Genomic DNA, 16412 nt, shown 5'->3' on the forward strand with positions numbered 1-16412 from the left:
CAGCTGGGAGCAGGACGGGGTGTTAGATGGGTCTGGCCTCCGAAACACGTGTTCAGGGTGATTTTTCCATATGGGAAACTTGGGAAGTCCCTGCCTGGCTTCCTGGAGAACACAGATTCTGTGTTGGTGGGTGGGTGCCACGGCACGGTGCAATTAGGGTAATGAAAGAAGGTGCCCATCATGGTCAGAGAAGGGGTTACTCTCCTGTGGGCAGAGCGCCTGCCTGTATCCCAGCCTTGGGGTGTTCCCCCACCTTGCTAGTGCTGTCGGAGGCTCAGTCACGTGCGTGGCCTCGCTGCACCCGCCGGGTGCTGGTGGGCAGAGACCCTCGGTCACAAGCATCACCTTTGCTCGCTGGCATCTTTCAGGCCCAGCACCAGGAGCTGCTGTCCCAGCAGCAGGATGTCATCCTGGCCACGCAGTCGGCGCAGGCTTTCCTGGACAAGCATGGCCACAGCCTGGCTGGGGAGGAGCGGGACCGGCTCCAGGGCCGGCTGGCAGAGCTGAAGGACCAGTACGCAGCTTCCCTCTCGCAGTCGGAGAGGCGGCTGAAGCAAGTGCAAGTCCTGCGGGATGAGCTGCAGAAGTTCTTGCGGGATCACGGGGAGTTCGAGACTTGGCTGAAGCAAGCGGAGCAGGATCTGGAGGGGATGTACAAGGGGGACAGCGACCCTGCGGCCCTCCGGCAGCTGCTCCTGCGACAGGGGAGCTTCTCAGAAGACGTGATCTCCCACAAAGGTGACCTGCGGTTTGTTACCATGTCGGGGCAGAAGGTGCTGGATGTGGAGGGAGCTGCTGTGGACGCAGGGTCCCAGCCACTGACGTCTGGGAGCGTGGTCAAGAGCAAGCTGGAGGATGCAACGCAGCGATACACCACGCTACACTCCAAGGTACGGGAAGGGCTTTGCAAGGCTGGGAGTTGAACCCTAGGTGCTATTTTCCTCCTGTGCATGTCGAATGAGCAGGGTTGGCAGAGAGATGTTTCTCTTGAGTGTCTGTCTGAACTTCTAGCCCATATGTAGGTTGTAGGACAAGGATTGTCATCTTCAGGGCTTGGGCAGGAGTAACACCCTCTGTCTTGGTGTTGGTCTGCATGTTGCCTCCTGTAATTCCTTGAGCACATATGGCAAGATTGTTTTTTTTAATGGTTTTTACTTTCTTGATGACTTCTGTGTGTATTCCAGTGGTGCCCAGGTTGCTCTGTGCTTGTGTGCATCCTCCCGTTACGTCTCGTTGCTCCTTTGCAGTGCACCAAGCTGGGCTCCCACCTGAACACCTTGCTGGATCACTACCAGCAGTTCCAGGAGGTGGCGGAGTCTCTCAGGACATGGCTGCAGGAGAGTGAAGCTGCCGTTGGGAAACTGCTCTCGGAGACGGTTTCTTCAGATCCGGCCGTTCTGCAAAAGCAGCTCGCCAGCACTAAGGTACGGAGTCCTTGGGTGAGCTCCTGGGGGAGCGCTGGAGCCTGTATGGGACTTTGGCTGCTGCTCTGAGCAATCAGCAGCCGGAAAGAGACTCGATCCATTCGCTTTTTTTGCTAGTTGAGTGCAAAGAGTGCTCAGGAGGTCCCTGCGCTGCAGACCGGGTAGAGCCGGACTCTTCTGAGATGCTCGGAGCAAAGAGCAGGGGCTGCAGTCGCAGGCTGCCGTAGGGGACATCCCAGTGTGACACAGGGGGACCTTCCTCCCCTGTGAGGGTGGCTGGGTGCTGGGACAGCCCAGACCCCCTGAGCCAGCTCTGAAGCCATCCCTGCCTGCAGCATGGCGTTGGACCTTCCAACCTACATTATTTTTCTTAGTGATGTTCTGATTAAGTGAAGAGGAATCCCTCAGCGGGGTTTAAACGGAGCCCTGAGCTCCCCACGGGCGCAGGTCTCTTGCGTGTGACCCACCGCTGACTTTGCCCTGTCTCATTTCAAAGCAGCAGCTGCAGGGAGACCTCGCTGAGCATCAGGTGCCGGTGGAGAAGCTCCAGAAAGCGGCTCGGTCCCTGCTGGAGGTACAAGGGGAACCGGCCCCGGACCACGGGCGCATCCAGGAAACAACAGGTACAGAGCAAAGCAGCCGCCTGCCTTAGCAGGGATGGCTGGGGAGAGTGTGAAAACCAACCAGGGAGGGAGGAACAATGAAGTCTCCCACTTTTGAGGGAAGGTGGGGGGTAAAGGCGCACAGCAACACATCTTCCAGGCTTGTGTTAGCACATGGGGAGGGCTGTGATCCAGGTTGGCTGTTTGTGGTGGGTCCCTGTCTCGCTGCTGAGTTTGGGGATGGGGATTCGTCATCAGTGAGTTTGGCAGGAGCCAGAGGTGGTCCTTGCTGCTCTCTGAGCACCAGGCGAGAAGCTCTTTGCCGCTGATTCTCCTTTGCGCTGAACTCTGCAGATGCCATCGTGAGCCGCTTCCAGAGCCTCTCCCAGCAGATGGCTGAGCGCTCGGACCTGCTGCAGAAATCCATCGCCCAGTCCCAGAGCGTCCAGGAGAGCCTGGAGAGCCTCCTCCAGTCAGTGGCAGAGATCGAGAAGAGCCTGGAGGGAGAGCAGCCAGCCACACTCTCCTCCGCCTCCATCCAGGACTCGCTCGCCACGAGCACAGTAAGGCTGGTCCCTGAGCTCCCCCGCCTCAAACACGCCTGTCTGCAGGACCTGAACCGTGCAGGCAGTTGCTACAGTATTCCAAAAGCACAAAAAACCCTAAAAAGGGGTATGAGCAGAACCTTTCCTTAATTTCTTTAAGCCAGGACGACACAGACCTGTTGAAAGTCTCCTTTCTTCTTTGCTAACAAGTAGGGCTTGGATATCAGGCACCGGGGAAAGGCAGAGCAGGTTGGGGGGATCAAAAAGGAAAGGAAAACCGGGATAGAAAACTATTCTTGCCCAACTATTCTCTCCCAAGGGCGGCCCAGCCTCTTCACGCCAGTTCAGTTTTGCTCAAGAGCCTTCCTAAAATGGCATCTCTTTCTGTGTGTGCTTACTGCAGAAGCTGAAGCAGGACATCGCCAGGCAGAAGAGCTGCCTGGAAGCCACCCGTGAGATGGTGACACGGTTCATGGAGGCGGCAGACAGCCCCACGGCCTCTGCCCTGCAGGGCAAGCTGGCGGAGGTGACGGAGCATTTCGGCAGGCTGTGCCAGCAGCAGCGGGAGAGGGAGGACGCGCTGAAGGGCCTCCTCCCAAAGGTCGAGCAGTACGAGCAGCTCTCGGAGAAGTTGCAGCAGTTCACAGAGAGCAGAGCGCGGATGTTGGCATCCGGGAATCAGCCGGACCGGGATATCGCTCACTTCTCCCAGCACATCCAGGTGAGATGCAGGGGGAGAAGACTCCACCTGGACCGTTTTGCAGTGATTTCTTCCCAGGCAAACGGCCCCCATTCACTCCCAGGCTGCCGGGATCCGCAGGACCTGTGCTGGCTCTTTGCCTGGGGAAAGGAGCGTGGCCGGAGCGGCTGAGGCTGTTCTGGCAGTGAGAGAGGGGAATGGCATTTCCCAGGAGCCAGGCTGGTTTTCAGGAGGGATCTCTAGCCAGGCTCTTAGGGGCCAGACCAAATATAGCAAGGTTTTACCAATTAAAGGCTCCACAGGGTTAATACAGCACAACGCCCGAGTGCTGGCAGTAAGTGCAGCGCAGGATGTGACGAAGCCATCAGAGATGCCGTGGGTCGTGGCGGCCGGTCGTGGCTGCATGGGATTCCTCCTCCCGGCTTCCTACGAGTGCTCTGCTACGGGGGGTGGTTTGGCCACAGCCTCAGAAACGCTCTAAGCTGCTGTAAAACCAGACACTTGTGCTGGGCGGGGGGCGTGATTTGCCTTGGTTTAGGGCCCCCCATCCCAGTCACTGCGTGGCCTTACACCAGCGCTGGGGAAGGTGGGACTTGCTCCTGCAGCTGCTTCAAGTATTTGCTGAGCCAGAGCTGGAGGAGCAGGTGGGACTGAGCCGTGCCCACCCGTTCGGCGCTGGTGCAATGTATGGCGCTGCCCGCAGAGGGTCCCTCCGGCTCGCCCGGACATGGGGCTGTCCGCTTCATCCCCTCTGCCCCAGTCTGCTGGCGAGGGCACGGTCGGCATCGCCCTTTGCTCTTGGCAGGAACTGAATTTGGAGATGAGGCAGCACCAGGAGGACCTGGCTGCCCTGGAGCACCTGGCTGCGGAGCTGGGCTCCTGCGGCTTCGCCCCCGGCGCCTCCCAGCAGCAGGAGAAGCTGCAGAGCCTGAAGAAAGACTTCCTGCAGCTGCAGAAGGTGGCAAAAGAGAGGTGAGTCCCAGGGACCCAGCCACCCCCCAGGGAGGTGAGTTTGGGGGTGGCATCACAGTCGGAGCAAGACCCTGTGGAGATCTCCTTTCCATGGGGGGACAAGAGCGAACTCTTCCTGCCTCCCTCCTCCCACACCGGGAGACGCGAGGCAGCTCGCTCCAGCTGACGCTTTAAAAAAAGCTTTGGCTGGGGGCGTTGTGAAAAATTCCGGGTGCTGCAGGAGCCGGCATTCGTGCGTTTCCCGGCGTGTGGGCTGCCACAGCTCCACCCCAGAGCATCTTGCCGGAGGGGAGCGGGATGCTGGCGGGGGATCGGGAGCCTGCCCCAGGCGTGCTCTCTGGAAGCCTGTCCCCAGAGCCCCCTAAAGTGGGGATAAAGGGGAGCTTTAGCAGCAGCTTGAGCTTGAATCCACCACGGCAGCGTGAGCAGAGTCAGAGCGACAGCTCGCCTGTGTCCCCGGGGGGTCACATCTCCCAGGTGCATCTCCAGCCTCCCTGGTGAACACAGGGAAGGTGATGGGGAAAAGCAGATGAATCTCATAATAATCCCCAGTAATTCAGTGCCGTGCAGAGACCTGCCTCCAGCCGGCCCTGTGCAGGCTGCTCCCAGCTGCGGTCGGCGAGGGCGAGCCGGAGGGGCCCGTGGCTCCTGACCGGGGGCTGCCTTATTCCTCCGGGATGGGCTGAATAGATGAGAGCTGTGGCCAGGGAGGAGGGGCGGCCGAGCCTGGCCTCCCCCCGGCTGCAGCTGGCTGCGGCGAGGCGGCGTGAATGAGCTCTGTCTTCCCGAAAGCTTCACTCCCCGCCCCGACAAAGAGCCCCGTGCAGAGCCGGCACAGGTTGGCAGTGGTGGTCCTGCGGCTGTCAGCTACTGCGGTGGTGCCGGAGCGGCCCCAAAAGTGCCCCCAGCCGTGGCTTGGGGGGGAGCAGCAGCGAGGGGCAGGCTGCGGCATGCACCCCGCTTTGGCTGGCACTGCGTGAGCTGTTCCTAAGCAACATCTAATAATAATAATAAAAAGAAGGGCTCCTAGAGACACAACTGTGCTACATTCAAGTGAGGGTGATTGCCAGGCAAAGCACGAGCTCTGACTCTCCGAAACCTTTTCACTCTCAGAGAAAAGGATGCATCGTCCTGCCAGGAGCAACTGGATGAATTTCGGAAGCTGGTCGGGGCCGTGAGGAAGTGGCTGAAGGAGAGTGAAGGCAAAATGCCGCCCGCCGAGACCTCCCTGGGCACCCAAGAGCTGCACAAGCGCGGGCAGCAGATCCAGGTGGGCAGAGGGAGCCGGAACCAGATTGGGAAAGTTGGCAGCTGGTGTGGAAACACTGGAACGTGGAATAAATCCCAGGAAGCAGAGTCCTGGGAGGTGTTTTATGGTCTCAGGAATCCTGGGCTCCCCTGTGCTTGCTGCTGGGCCACAGCCCCTGCTGTGCATGCATCCAGTGGTCCCCGGCTTGCGGAGAAGGGAGCAGTGTGAGGGTCCCCCTGGGCGCTGCCCAGTTTCCCTTCCCTCTCCCTGCCTGCTCGGGGTGGGGATTTGGGAGTGGGAGACCTGAGCACACTCATTTTCCCTGAGTGTTTTCACTTGCTAGACAGGGAAGGCGGCCTCCCATCATCCAAGCCCCCGCTCCTCTCTGGCACCGTGATGCTTTAAATCAGGATATGCCAAGGGTTTGACTCAGAGCAGCGCCCGCTGAGTCACCCACGGGCCTCGCACCCCGTGGCACGCTGCCGGGCTCCGGCACGCCGCCGGGCTCCGCTGAAAGCTGCGGGGACTGGACTCGGGTGAGGCTGGGTTATGTCGAGAGGAGGAGGGAGGTCCCCGACACAGTAGGAGGGGGAATAAGGTTTCCTGCAACAGACCTGCTAGTTAGGGAAGAGCTTTTCACTCTTTGATTCCCCTCGACAAAAATAAACGTAAAGACACCCACTTTCCCAGTGCAGCCTGCTCGCTGTGTGCCGGTGCACCCTTTGGCACTTCCCTGGGCGCTGTGTCCCGGTGCCACCAAGTCACCGCAGCGGTGACAGGCGAGGAAGGGAGGGCTGCAGCGGGGCAAGCGCAGCCTCTGATCCTGGCCTTTGCTTTTGAACCAGGATCTCCTGGAGGAATGGAAGGGGAAGGGGGCCCAGGTGGAGGAGATCGGCCGCAGAGGGACCCTCCTGGAGAACCTGATCGTGGAGATTACGGCCCCCGACACCCCGTCCAAGGCAGGTGAGTTGCAGCCCAGCTCTCCCGAGGATGCCTCCTTCCTCGGCGCTCTGTTTGCCCTCGCTGCTGCATCTTCCCTGAGCCTGCCTCAAGCGAAAAATGGGGTTCTCTCCCCCTTTTAACAAACTTCAGGGGGCCGTGGTAGTCCAAGTATCGTGGGGCTCAGCCCCATGGTAAAGTTGCCGCCGCTTGTTGCATTAATGCATCAGCCGAGCGCTTGGAGCCCGGCAACCTGGCTTAATTTGCTGTAGCGTAACGAGCACTGAATTACCCTGCGTTTGCCATGAGCCCAGCGTGGGGACACGTACCGCGGCTCGGATGGAACATGGCAGCTTCAGGCTTGCCAGGGGAGTGCGGGGGTCCGGGCTCTCGGTCCCGCAGGGAGCTTGTGGAGGCGGCTCCTGCTTTCTCTTGGTGATGTGCTTCAGCCTCCTGAGGGCTGGAGTGTTTGAATCAAACTCCAGTATTTGGGTTTCATATCTGGATGCAGTTTAAGGCTGCAATATTCAGACGTGATTTACTAGTCTCCTTTTTGGCTTCAAATCTCTGAAGCAATGAGATGATGTCTGGTTTGTTTGGAAACCAACTAAAAGATGTCTTCCAGCTCGTGAGAACAAGTCACTGGACTCTTATCATTGATGGGCATTTATGGGAATTCACAGTCTAGATATGTTTGTTGGGGATAACTTGATGAGCAGTTCAGTAGGAAACCACCAAGAGAATTGAGGAGAGGCTTGTGGTGGGTGACCCCCATGGTCACCCACGCGGGGTGACCGAAGCTGCAGCCCCTTACACCCATGAAAGCTTTAAAATGCGTGGTTGGAAGGAGAGAGACTTACCCAATAACGTTTCTGACGAATCCCCCTTCGGTTACGAACGTCGCTGCGATACCTGGTGTCCGAGGAGGGGACGCTGACGCAGCCTGCGCGGAGCCTCTTGGCACAGAGAGTGTGTCTGTGCACCAAGGCAGGCTTAAACAGCTTCATCCCCTAAGAAAAGGAGAATACGAGGGAGTTAATCTCTTCAGGGAAGGCATTCAGAAGTCTCATTTGTTATTATAATTCACCAAATCGTGCTCGGGGTGGCAGCTTTCCAGGGGTGGAGAGGTGGCCAGTGGCCCCCAGTATTATGGTCCATGCACGTGCCACGTCCACCTTGGGTGATGCTCGAGAGGTGCCCAGCTCCAGAGAGCTTCAGCTCTTCTGCTTCTGGTCCAGCGAGGCAGGAGCAGCGCCCGGAAAGCGAGGGGTGCGGGTGTGTCGGGAGGAGGAGAAATAAACGGTGCTCCAAATCAAACTAACGCCGATCGCTCGGCGCCGAGCCGGTGGGTTCCTCAGCGCCAGGCGGGTGGGCCCGTGGAGACGCCGTGTCTGTGCTTGGTGGCCGGTGTGGTCTGTGTCGTGGAGGGTCGTTCATCGCTTGCTGTCTGCATTCCTAACGCGTCTGTCTTGTCCCTCTGTCTGTCCCCATCCCCTCTGCTCAGGTGCCGCGCTGCCCGCTCCGGGAGGGTCGGTAGGCAGCGTGAACGGATACCACACATGCAAAGGTGAGCTCGCTGTCACCGCTGTGCCGGCACGCGCGTGCCGAGGCCGCCTCGCTGTCTCCCTGTCTGTTTTTGTCTGTGCATTTCCATCCGTGAGGATATAAACCACAATGTGACACCGTCAGCATCCCGGTGCAAGTGAAATGAGCCTGCAAATAGGCTTGTGAATTCTCGGCCGTGCTGCGCGGTAGCCGGAGCCACGGGACGGGCAGGCGGTGATGGAGGATGTAGGTCAGGCTGAAGGACGGAGAGGGGCAGCTTTGGGGAGTGACAACACCCTGACACCCCATCAGGTGGTGTTAAAAGCTGATAAATGGGAGATCATTTTAAGGCCTGCAATTAAATTTATTGGTTCTAAGGGATTATAACCCATCCAACCCTTCAGTTTGAAGAGCAATTTTAATTATTGCCAGTTATCTGCTGTTAGTTCACCGGTTCAATGAGATAATAGGTGCATAAAAATGGCTTTATATTTTGGTGTCAAATTATCTAACACTGTATTAGCAGTGACATTGCGAAAGGAGGGCTCAGCTTGCATCAGTCTCACAAACATGAAAGCATTTGCTTTGTTTGCAAACTGTCAACATGCATACGCGGTGCAGCTGGAAGGGCCCCTCTGGCATGAGAGGTGAGGATAACCTGACATTGCTCTGCAGACAGACGGACGGCCGCGTGGCCTCTAGTTCCTCCTGCTTGGCCGGCTGTGGCTGCCCAGGGCTAGATTAGTACCTGATAGTGGGGGTTAAGATGGGCAACGCAGGCAGCGGTCCTCATCTCAGGCTGCTTTTTGGAAACAGATCTGACCGAGATCCAGTGCGATGTGTCGGACGTGACCCAGCAGTACCAGGGCCTTGGCGCGGCGCTGCGGGAACGCCAGCAGCAGCTCTCGGCTATGCTGGAGAAGATGCAAGAAGTGCAGGAGGAGGCAAGCTCGATGCTGAAGTGGCTGGAGTCGAAGGAACGAACTCTGTCGGAGCTGGATGCCTCCTCCTCGCCCACCAAGACGGAGACGATGAGAGCCCAGGCTGAGCACAACAAGGTAACTTCTCTTCCAGAATAAAAAAACAGGGATCTGAGCACCTGCTCCCAACGGATCTCGGAGATGTGCTTTATTGCAGCAGGGCTAGAAGGATTAGCAGCGAGGATCTGCCCTGGGTTAAAGAAGGGCTTTCCCCAGAAGGGATCGCAGGCGGGTCCGTGGAGTAGGAGCCCACGCGCTGTGCTCGACCTCTTTGCTTTTTAGACCTGCTGCTTTCAGGCATTTGGCTCAGGGGGAAGGAGCTTATCTGTAGCCCTTGTTGCTGGGTCACTTCAACTTTTCCTGGAAAGGAATTCCCAGCCTTTCCTTGCTCTTGGAGCCAAGTTAGCTCATGACATTGCTAATAAAATGAAGTGATTTCATTAAAGAGCAAAGAACAGAAATTGTCCAACTCCAGCTTGTAGCTGCCGCTTCGTTCCTACTCGGTGATTTCATTCTTTTGCCCTATATCTGAAGAAGTTCTCTCCCAAGTGACAAGCGACAGGACAAGAGGAAATGGCCTCAAGTTGCACCAGGGGAGGTTCAGGCTAGATATTAGGAAAAATTTCTTTCCTGAGAGAGTGGTGAGACACTGGAATAACCTGCCCAGGGAGGTGGTGGAGTCACCATCACTGGAGGTGTTCAAGGAATGTGTGGACATGGCACTGTGGGACATGGTTTAGTGGGCATGGTGGGGTTGGGGTGATGGTTGGACTTGATGATCTTACAGGTCTTTTCCAACCGTAGTGATTCTGTGATTATTTTCCAGGCATTTCTGGCTGAATTGGAACAGAATTCAGGGAAGATCCAGAAGGTAAAGGAAGCACTTTCTGGCTTGCTGGAGAAATATCCAGATTCTCCAGAAGCAGCAAACTGGAAGAAGATGCAGGAAGACTTGAGTAAGTGCCTGAAGCACTTAGTGCGGCTTCTGTCTTGAAACATCACATTCGAAGTGGTTCGGGATTGCAGGGCGATTCCAAAGTCACGGCAGAGCAGAGTCGCTTCTAATTAAAATTCAGTAAATAGCGAACTTATCTCCAAGCTGTCTGGTGTACAAGGTGTTCCTGAGATGAGCACTGTCGTGGTTAATGAAATCTCTATGATGGATGTATATTTTAAAGACTTGCCTCTTTAAATTACTCCTTTAAAAAAAAAAAAGAAAGAAAGGGGGGAAAAAAAAGCATTAGCAACATGGGTTGATTATTTTGATTAAAAGCTTCACTGCTTGATATAAAATTCTAGTCATTAGTAAGGCTATCCTAGGTAATTAAATGTTGACTAAACAAGAGCGTGTATTTAAAAAGAAGCCCAGAGATTCTCTTCTTTGAACTAGCAGGAACGCATTTACGGAGTTCTCCGTCCAGGAGATCTGAATGTGCTGTGTGAGGACTGATACACATGAGAGTATCCTCATTTATCGAGCCAGGGATGTGAGATGGCTCACCCAAGGTCAGACCAGCTCATGGCAGTAGTGACTAGAGCGCAGAAATCCTGCTTGCAAGGTTTTTTTTTTTTCCTATGAGCTTCAAGACCACGTAGCCTTAGAAATGGGTAACGGCTTATTAGATGGAGAGTGAATAGAGCCACGCTAGTTTTATTGAAAAGCTGAGGAGGTTTCCCATCGGGGAAACCATGAGGAGGGTAAAAAAACCTTCTCGATGGAGGGGTGGGCTGGCCGCCAACGCAGCCGGTGCTTCAGATTGCAGGTGGGAAAGAGCCAGCCAGGCGACGGCCGAGCGGCAGCAGAAGCTGGAGGAGTCGGCGAACCAGCTGGCCAGCTTCCAGGCTGCCGAAGCCCAGCTGCGCCCTTGGCTCATGGAGAAGGAGCTGATGATGAGCGTGCTGGGACCCCTCTCCATCGACCCCAACATGCTGAACGCCCAGAAGCAGCAGGTCCAGGTGAGCCGGGAGCTGTGTATGCGTCTCCATGGTGGGGTCAGGACAAGGAGGGAGGGTGTCTTACGCAGTACGTGAGGTTGGAAGACTGCGCTCGGGGTTATTTGTCTTGCAAGTCTTCTGCCATGCAGTGAGTGTTGGGAAACCTCATGGCTCCTCTCCCAAGTCCTCCAAACCCCGCTGAGCGCAAACTAGCGTGAATAACTTGAAATGGGTGCAGCGCTCGAGCTCCCTTCCCCGCACTGGATTGACTCATCAGTGAATCACTTGGCCCCTCTTGGAGAGTGAAATTGCTTTAAACAAGACCTGTACTGATGCTCCGCAGGACTTGCTGGTGCTGCCCCTCCGCCTGGCAGCCTGCCCTTTCCGTACCTCCTGCTTCCAAATCCTAACATGTCCGTAAGCGGCCACGTTGTAAAATAAAATTCCCTGGTTAACATAATCAGATTTCCTTCTCATCTAACTGGTTTATGTTACATTACCCAGCAGTAGGAGAAATAAGAGAGCGAGCAAAGTGCTGGATCGCAGACCTCTCCCAGCTTTTTAAGTTGCAAGGTCACAGTAAATCGCCCAATTGCCATCCCACCCCAGGGCTTGCTCCTGCTGATTCCGTGGGCTGGATAAAGCCCCGGGAGGTCTGGTTTGTTTTGACTGTGTGTACTCAGAGCTGTCAGTTTTATGCAAACATTTTTACGTTATTTCTGTTCCAGTTTATGCTGAAGGAATTTGAAGCTCGCAGACAACAGCATGAGCAGCTCAACCAGGCAGCTCAGAGCATCTTGACTGGCCCTGGAGATGTTTCTCCATCCACTAACCAGGTGCGGGAAGAGCTCCAAGGGGTTAACCAGAAATGGTCTGAGCTAACAGACCGCCTAAACTCCCGCTCCAGCCAAATTGACCAAGCCATAGTGAAAAGCACCCAGTACCAGGAGCTCCTCCAGGGCCTCTCCGAGAAGGTGAAGGCGGTTGGGCAGCGCCTGAGCAGCCAGTCTGCCGTCAGCACGCAGCCCGACGCCGTGAAACAGCAGCTGGAGGAAACCAGTGAGATCCGCTCGGACCTGGAGCAGCTGGAAGAGGAGATCGCAGAGGCCCAGACCCTCTGTGATGACCTCTCTGTCCTAATTGGGGAGCAGTATCTCAAAGATGAGTTAAGGAAACGTCTGGAGACGGTTGCGCTTCCTCTCAAAGGGCTGGAAGACCTGGCAGGTGAGACAGCGCGGAGAAGTTGCTTAAGAGATGTCGGGATGTTGAACTCCACCCCTGCTTTTTGCCAAAGGGCTCTCCCATCGCTGGCTTTCTAGGAATAATAGGAGAAGCGCCATTTATCATTTTTAAGGGTGCTTCATGGGGATTTTATGTGGGACTAAGCACAGGGGAGTTCACACTCCAGGAATACCTGAGCCTGGAGAGTGAGCAGAGATGTTCAGTCCCACTGATGTGGCTCTTCAGCAAGCCTGCCCGGCTTGCAGCAGTGGGGAAAAAAAAACCTGGTTCCTAAATTCAGAATGGGGCGTGGAGAAGACCCACTGGCCACCCTCTCATCTTGCGATGCCTCTTCTGGTTTCCAAGAGGTTGCGTTTAGAGACTAGTCAGGAGAACTGAGACTACTGCGTTACCATTGCCTGTTACTGCTTAAGAAATTCATGAATCAGTGAGCAAAAAGGCTAGTGATGCAATGGAAAGCTCCTTCCTGTTAATCAAAACACAGTTGGTGCATCTGAGATGATTTTAAATAATTGCACTTTGCTTATTTGATTTCAGCTTAATTGTCGCGTTCTAATCTTATTTCCATTTCAGCCGACCGGATGAACCGACTGCAGACTGCACTTGCAAGTTCCCAGCAGTTCCAGCATATGTTTGATGAACTCAGGACCTGGCTCGATGACAAACTGTGCCAGCAAGCGCAGAGCCAACCTATTTCTGCTAAACTGGAGAGGCTACAGAGCCAAATTCAGGAACAAGAAGAGTTCCAGAAGAGCCTCAACCAACACAGTGGCTCCTACGAGATGATTGTAGCCGAGGGAGAATCTTTGCTGCTTTCTGTCCAGCCTGGGGAGGAGAAGACCACTCTGCAAAACCAGTTGGTCAGCCTCAAAACACACTGGGAAGACCTCAGCAAACAGGCTGCTGATAGACACTCTAAGCTGAAGGACTGTTTGCAGAAAGCTCAGAAGTACCAACGGCACACGGAGGACCTTCTCCCTTGGGTGGAGGACTGCAAGGCAAGGATGTCAGAGCTGGAAGTAACTCTGGATCCGGTGCAGCTGGAGGCGACTCTTCTGAGGTCAAAGGCTCTGCTGAGTGACGTGGAGAAGCGCCGCTCCTTGCTGGAGATGCTGAACAGCGCTGCCGACATCCTGATTGATGCTTCTCAAACCGATGAGGATGACATTCGGGATGAGAAGGCTGGGATCAATCAGAAGATGGATGCCATCACAGAAGAGCTGCAAACCAAGACGGGCTCCATCGAAGAAATGTCACAGAGGCTCAAGGAGTTTCAAGAGAGCTTCAAGAACATTGAGAAGAAGCTGGAAGGGGCGAAGCACCAGCTGGAGATCTATGATGCGCTCGGGCCGCAAGCCTGCAGCAACAAGAATTTGGAGAAGCTCAGGGCACAGCAGGAGGTCCTGCAGGCCCTGGAGCCACAAGTGGATTATCTGAAAAACTTCACCCAAGGTCTAGTAGAAGATGCCCCAGATGGGTCTGACTGTTCCCAGCTTTTAAGCCAAGCTGAGGTGGCTCAGCAGGACTTCAGCGCCGTGAAGCAGAAAGTAAATGACTGCTGTACGCTCATGGAAAACAAGCTTGAAGGGATCGGCCAATTCAATAATCGGGTGAGGGAGATGTTCTCTCAACTGGCGGATCTCGATGATGAGCTAGACAGCATGGGTCCCATCGGGAGAGACTCCGACAGCCTGCAGTCCCAAGCAGAGGACGTTCGCATGTTCCTGGGCAAACTCCACAGGCTGAAGTCTGACATTGAAGCTTCTGAAAGTGAATGTAAGAAGATGCTGGAGGATGAAGGGAGCCCCGATTTATTAGGACTGAAACGAGAATTGGAGACGCTGAATAAACAGTGCAGCAAACTGACCGAGAGAGGCAAGAACCGTCAGGAGCAGGTAGAAACGACACTGTCTCGTGTCGAGGACTTTTACAGCAGGCTGAAGGAGCTGACCCACATGACAACCGCGGCGGAGGAGAACGAGGCATTGCAGTGGGTGGTGGGAACAGAGGTGGAAACCATCAACCAGCAGCTGGCAGACTTCAAGGTAAGTCTTTATGCTATCATGTTTCTTAAGCGGTGTTTGGTGTTTGAAGGTCTGTCTAGTGTTGTGGTCTTTTGTGTGGGACCTCTGGTCTTCAAGCTATCGCGGCTTCGTTGTTCGTTGCTATAATGTCAGCATTTTTGGTGTGGTAAAATATCCTTGCTTTGGAGAATGTAAGATCAGCTGTTGGACTTGTTAGTCTGCGGTGAAAAGGTGCAGAAAGATTTTGTGATGGGGAGGAAAAAACTTTTCCCTGTTCTCCTCGTGATGTGTAAAGTTGGCGTGCCAGTCCCTCCTGGGCTTGTAGAGGCGGTTGGCATTTAGGTTTTGGGGGAGGGAGGCATGTTTTTGAGTCCATCTGAACTGTAAGTTGGCTTCATCTGAGAGTCTGGTCCAGATCGGATCATCCTGTAGGTCTTCCTACCTGGTCTACCATTCCTGCTTGTTGCTTACTTCGTCTGGGACATATATAAGTCCATTTTTGGGGTCCTTGGGTACAAATAAAGCCATAGATAAACTGTGGGACGAGGGACACGCACAGGGAATAAAGCCAAGGCAAAGTTTTGCTGTGGGCTGTTCATATCTCCAGCAAAGAGCTGATGGAGACCATCAAGGCTTGCATGAAATGCTGAGAGAGGGAAGAGTTGGAATGTGTTTTGATTTTATTTTTTTTAATACAGTATTACGGTGTTGGGTCATGCTGTTACACTACATTAATTATATTAATACTGCTTAGAAATTCTCTTGCTGTGAAACTTCTATTACTGATGTGCTCGGTAGCTGATGACTGGGCTGATTTACATCTGGCTGCTCGTTTCCTGGTGTTAATGGGGGCTGGGAGGGGGAGGCGTTTTTACAGCCATTTACTTTTCATCTCATGGCTAATTGATCCCGTTCCACCACTTAATAGCTCTGTGAAACCTTCACCAGCACAAGGTATTTCTGTTTTGGGGATTGCTTATCCAAAAAAAGAGCTTGGAAGTGTTACTTACGGGGCAAACTCAAACTCATCCGATCGTGTTGCTGCTAATTCTTGTGTTGGGCAGTCTTTGCATTGAGCTTATATTGATGGGAAGGATTTAACGTCATCATTAAACACCACACAGTCGCTTGGAACAAATATATCCGAAAAGGAGTTTCTAGTCCTTAAAACCAGTGCAACTTTCCTGCAGAGCAAGGGATTATTCCCGGCTGAGCAGCTCTCATTAGAAACGATGATGAAACCCAGCGTCAGTGCAGATTGCTTGGTTGGCCGGGCTGGCGAGCGCAGCTTAACCCATCGTAGCACTTGCAAATGGTCTATATCTCAGTGACCTTGAGGATGCCTCTTTAAGACAACGGTGTCCTGGGCTGCACGAGTCAAAGGTGCTTTGGGGTGTGACGTGTCCTTACCGGGAGTCCTTTGTTGGCCATCGAGGCCGTACAGTGCAGTTGGGGTCTTTGTTCATGGAAAAATGAAAGTTGCAGCAGTGGTGGTAGGGTTTTGCTGTGTAACGGCTGAGAATAAAGTGGGGGAGAAGCAAGAAGGGTGGATGGAGCAACCGTGGTTACGCAGCAGCATTCCTCCTGTGCACGGTTCATCCAGAGAGCAAGCATTTTTGCACGGATCGTCAATGTTGCAGAGGAGATCTTTGCAAAGCCTCATCTTACAGTTCTCTCTAAGGGGAAATATAATCCCAGATATTGATCTGCACGTGGAAGGGCATCACCGCATACGGGCAGGGACCGTCTGTACTCTGTACGTGCAGGAGGGAGAGCGGTGGAGAAGTCTAGCTTGGGCTCTGGGGGAAGCGAGGAGCACGAGGGGCGGTTTTTGGTTGCACCAGGCTTTTATTTCTCTGCGTCTAAGACAATATCACGACTGTCTCCCTTCTCGGACTGCAAACAAGATCCAGGCACAGTGTGTCTGGGGAGGACCAGAGGCAGCTCCTCAGCCGGGCAGCGCTCCCCGGGGCGGCGTGGGGACGATGCAGCTGAGCGTGGGGAGGAGGATGGGGTGGCTGGGGCTCTCCAGGAGCGGTCGCGGTCCGTCTGTCCAGAAGGCTCAAATGCGGGCAGATATTCTGTCTTAAGGCATTAATTTTAATGAACATCTGTGTAAATGAGATGCAAATTAGGCGTGGCCCCAGGGCTCCAGGCACATTGCCAATGCAGCCCTGACAAAGGTGGGCACTTCTGGGCTCATTGTGTCCAGATTTTAATAAAGAAGATATACTGAAGGCTCTGACGGAGGCCGT

The 16412-nt window shown here is 54.5% G+C and overlaps 1 protein-coding gene across 1 annotated transcript in view; it reads left to right on the plus strand.

Annotated features, from left to right (window-relative positions):
* Nucleotides 1–16412, plus strand: part of MACF1 (microtubule actin crosslinking factor 1) — a 147768-nt gene that overhangs the window by 80225 nt on the left and 51131 nt on the right. Inside the window, 14 exon segments of the mRNA XM_059830960.1 lie at nucleotides 369–890; nucleotides 1248–1424; nucleotides 1924–2047; nucleotides 2381–2589; nucleotides 2975–3292; nucleotides 4077–4243; nucleotides 5357–5513; nucleotides 6338–6455; nucleotides 7936–7998; nucleotides 8793–9034; nucleotides 9783–9912; nucleotides 10713–10912; nucleotides 11620–12115; nucleotides 12707–14178. Of these exon segments, the coding sequence (XP_059686943.1) occupies nucleotides 369–890; nucleotides 1248–1424; nucleotides 1924–2047; nucleotides 2381–2589; nucleotides 2975–3292; nucleotides 4077–4243; nucleotides 5357–5513; nucleotides 6338–6455; nucleotides 7936–7998; nucleotides 8793–9034; nucleotides 9783–9912; nucleotides 10713–10912; nucleotides 11620–12115; nucleotides 12707–14178 (4395 nt within the window).

This window comes from Gavia stellata, chromosome 29, assembly GCF_030936135.1.
Source record: "Gavia stellata isolate bGavSte3 chromosome 29, bGavSte3.hap2, whole genome shotgun sequence".
Classification (NCBI taxonomy): domain Eukaryota; kingdom Metazoa; phylum Chordata; class Aves; order Gaviiformes; family Gaviidae; genus Gavia; species Gavia stellata.